The sequence below is a fragment of the Sphaeroforma arctica genome (genome assembly GCF_001186125.1).
Source record: "Sphaeroforma arctica JP610 unplaced genomic scaffold supercont1.657, whole genome shotgun sequence".
In the NCBI taxonomy this organism is placed as follows: domain Eukaryota; class Ichthyosporea; order Ichthyophonida; genus Sphaeroforma; species Sphaeroforma arctica.
This window is the reverse complement of record NW_014039901.1, coordinates 1-2,710: the sequence shown is the minus strand read 5'-3', so window position 1 is coordinate 2,710 and position 2,710 is coordinate 1. Positions and strand designations below refer to the sequence as shown.

At 40.7% G+C, this 2,710-nt stretch overlaps 1 protein-coding gene across 1 annotated transcript; it reads right to left on the bottom strand.

Annotated features, from left to right (window-relative positions):
- Positions 1 to 380: 380 nt before the first annotated feature.
- SARC_07874 (hypothetical protein) lies at positions 381 to 1,547 on the bottom strand. The gene has a single exon (XM_014298162.1). The coding sequence runs from the start codon at positions 1,476 to 1,478 to the stop codon at positions 408 to 410; it is 1,071 nt and encodes a 356-aa protein (XP_014153637.1). The 5' UTR covers positions 1,479 to 1,547; the 3' UTR covers positions 381 to 407.
- Positions 1,548 to 2,710: the final 1,163 nt, after the last annotated feature.

Here is a 2,710-nt window from a genome sequence, read left to right as displayed (position 1 = left end):
GATTCAGCTACCTCATAATTCCGAAGATTCGGAGCAAAGAGTGCAGAGCTCTGTACTTTTCTACTGAGAATGAATTGCTAGTCGAGACATACTTCGTGGCCAAAAGGGCAATATCATATTCCAAAAATGGGCTGCATGTTGCATGTATCTTGGTCGAGTATGAAACTTCCCATTAGTCTGGTTCAAATATGGCAGCGTCTACAATGGCGAAACTTGTTTCTTTAAAATGAAAAATGTGGCGTTTCCGACATCACCGTGACCTACGAAGAAAATCATGTGACTGTGAAATTAGAGCGAGATGCATTTGTGTACAATCACCGGCGTATACGATAAATCACAATAGTGCTACGAATATTTGAAATTTGTTCACTGATAATGAATGTGTATATATTTATTTACACCAATAATTATAATCGTAAATTGCCGCAGTCGGACATGATTGCCTGATCCATGGAGTTTAACTTGTTACCGAGGATCAAATTAATATTCGCTATAGAAATTGTGTGCCAATCTCCCGAGATATTAGACTGAGATTCAGTTGGTTGCTTGCTATTATCACTTTGTGACGGCGGTATTGTGTATGGTGTACTACTGTTGAACAAAAATGATGGGACATCGTTGGCCATAGGTATCGCTGTCAAGTTAGCTTGTGCTGTGAGCTTTTCAACAGGGTTAAGAAAATCCAACTCGTCAATTACAACAACCCGCATGAACAATAATCTTGTGACGCCCGTAATGTCATGTAGGTGTGTGATATGAACTGAGCATAGGCGCCCGCCGATCACATGGATTATTTCTAGCATGTGGGTGATTTTTGGTTCTCCGGGGGCATTAACCATGTGAGGCAGTAACTGTTTGTACTGCTGTTCGTCTCTAGGTTTCAGATCATAAAGTTTCTGGTTTAGCATCGCCAACGCATCGTCCTCGGTGAATGACTTACCGACATGGCAATTGACAATGCGCGCTTCGTGTAAGAAGTTGATCGAATGAGGTGAAATATTGCGTGGAAGAAAGAAAAGGGCCCAATCATGATCAGCCGGAAAATCTAGTCCAAAAATGTCCGGCAGTGATCCAGAATCTAGACCAGCGAGACTCTCGTACGTCGCATTCATCGCCAGAGAGAGTCTGAGTGTAGCGATGTATGGTTCGGCATCGTCACGTTGCTTTTTGGCCTTCACCGTTTGGCGCACCTCACACGGTAAATTTTGCTGAGCGCAAAGAGTGCATGGATATATAGTTGTGTCGCTCGCAGAGCAGCTTCGTTTCAGTGAATGACATCGCTTGCAAGACCGTCCATATGCGAAATCTTTTCGTTTATTAGAGGGCCTACCTGGTGCTGGTTGACACTTCGTAATACCCTTTGCTATACAGCGATCGCACTTTGTCTTTCCCTCCGCCATCACACACTTTCGTTTCATAGCACGGCAGGCAATGCATGCCGAAGCTGTTCGAGCTGTTCTATCCTGGGCCTCACCCATCGCATATGCTATTTACTTAACTATCTGTGAAAAAAATCTATATTGCGGGCACTAAATTTGTCATCGTATATATATGTCTATTTTTTCCGTGTAGCGTATCGGGAAGAATTGATATGGTGGGATCGCTCTATTATTCACTATTCCGAGCACAAATTCCTGTGCTCGATTGGGAACGTGACTGACTGACTTCACGTTGTGATTGGTGAACGGCTGAACGCACCAGAATGGCAGGGGAAGCTGGGGAGCTGTTTAGCTATACAACATAGTTTTTGTTTTTGTTTTTTTAACTCGTTTTCTAGATGGTTTTGAATATATATATCTTTCATGCTTTGATTGCCGAAGAATCGGGTGAATCAGAATCACTCTCGCAGTCTCGCTATGCAAATAAATAAATAAAAATATAAAAATATGTATATGCTGTATATATATATTTCTTTTTAAAAACAAATATAAAATTGTTTTGTTTTTGTTGTTGTTCTGTTTCGTAAAAACAACAAAAACAAATAGGAATGTCTATATACGGCACTGGTGACAATAAAGTTATTAAGCACCTCAGGCCCAGATTACTACCAGTCTCATACTTCTACTTTTTCGAGTTAAATTTGCTTAAATATAGGTGTAAAAATGTGATTAGCGTGATTTAAGTACTTGTGAGATGTGTTTGTTTTCTGCCGGTTTGTTTGATATCTGTCGGCTGAAAGCACTCGACTTAAATGTCATATATTGTAGCATGTATACAACCCATTTTTTGCCTTTATGTTAGGTCCTTGTCGGTCTAGAGGGGTTGACATATGTTAGCAGTTAGACACAAGCATATAGGCGTCTTCTGTCTAAACTATTGCTTCGGATTCACCCATGGTTTTACAGTTGACACTAATCATGTTTAACATGCGTCGACCTCTCCTCTGAGGCCGACAAAGAACTAATACAACAAGTGCAATAAATGGGCAAAAATCACGCTAATTACATCTAAAAAAAGCAAAGTAAACTCGAAAAAGTGAGAATGGTAGGAAACTGGGACTGATGTGGTTAATAATTTTATTGTCACAAGTGCCGTATAAAGGCTTTCCTCCGCTTCATTGCTTCAGACACATATTTTTTTTCTGGAAATTTCGAACAATGGTCTCATCAGTCATCACGCTCTTCGGGAGTAATTTCAAATTTCCGGGATAAAAAATATGAATACCGCTGAAACGGTTCAGGGCGTGTTGTCGCACACGTGAGACGGAACG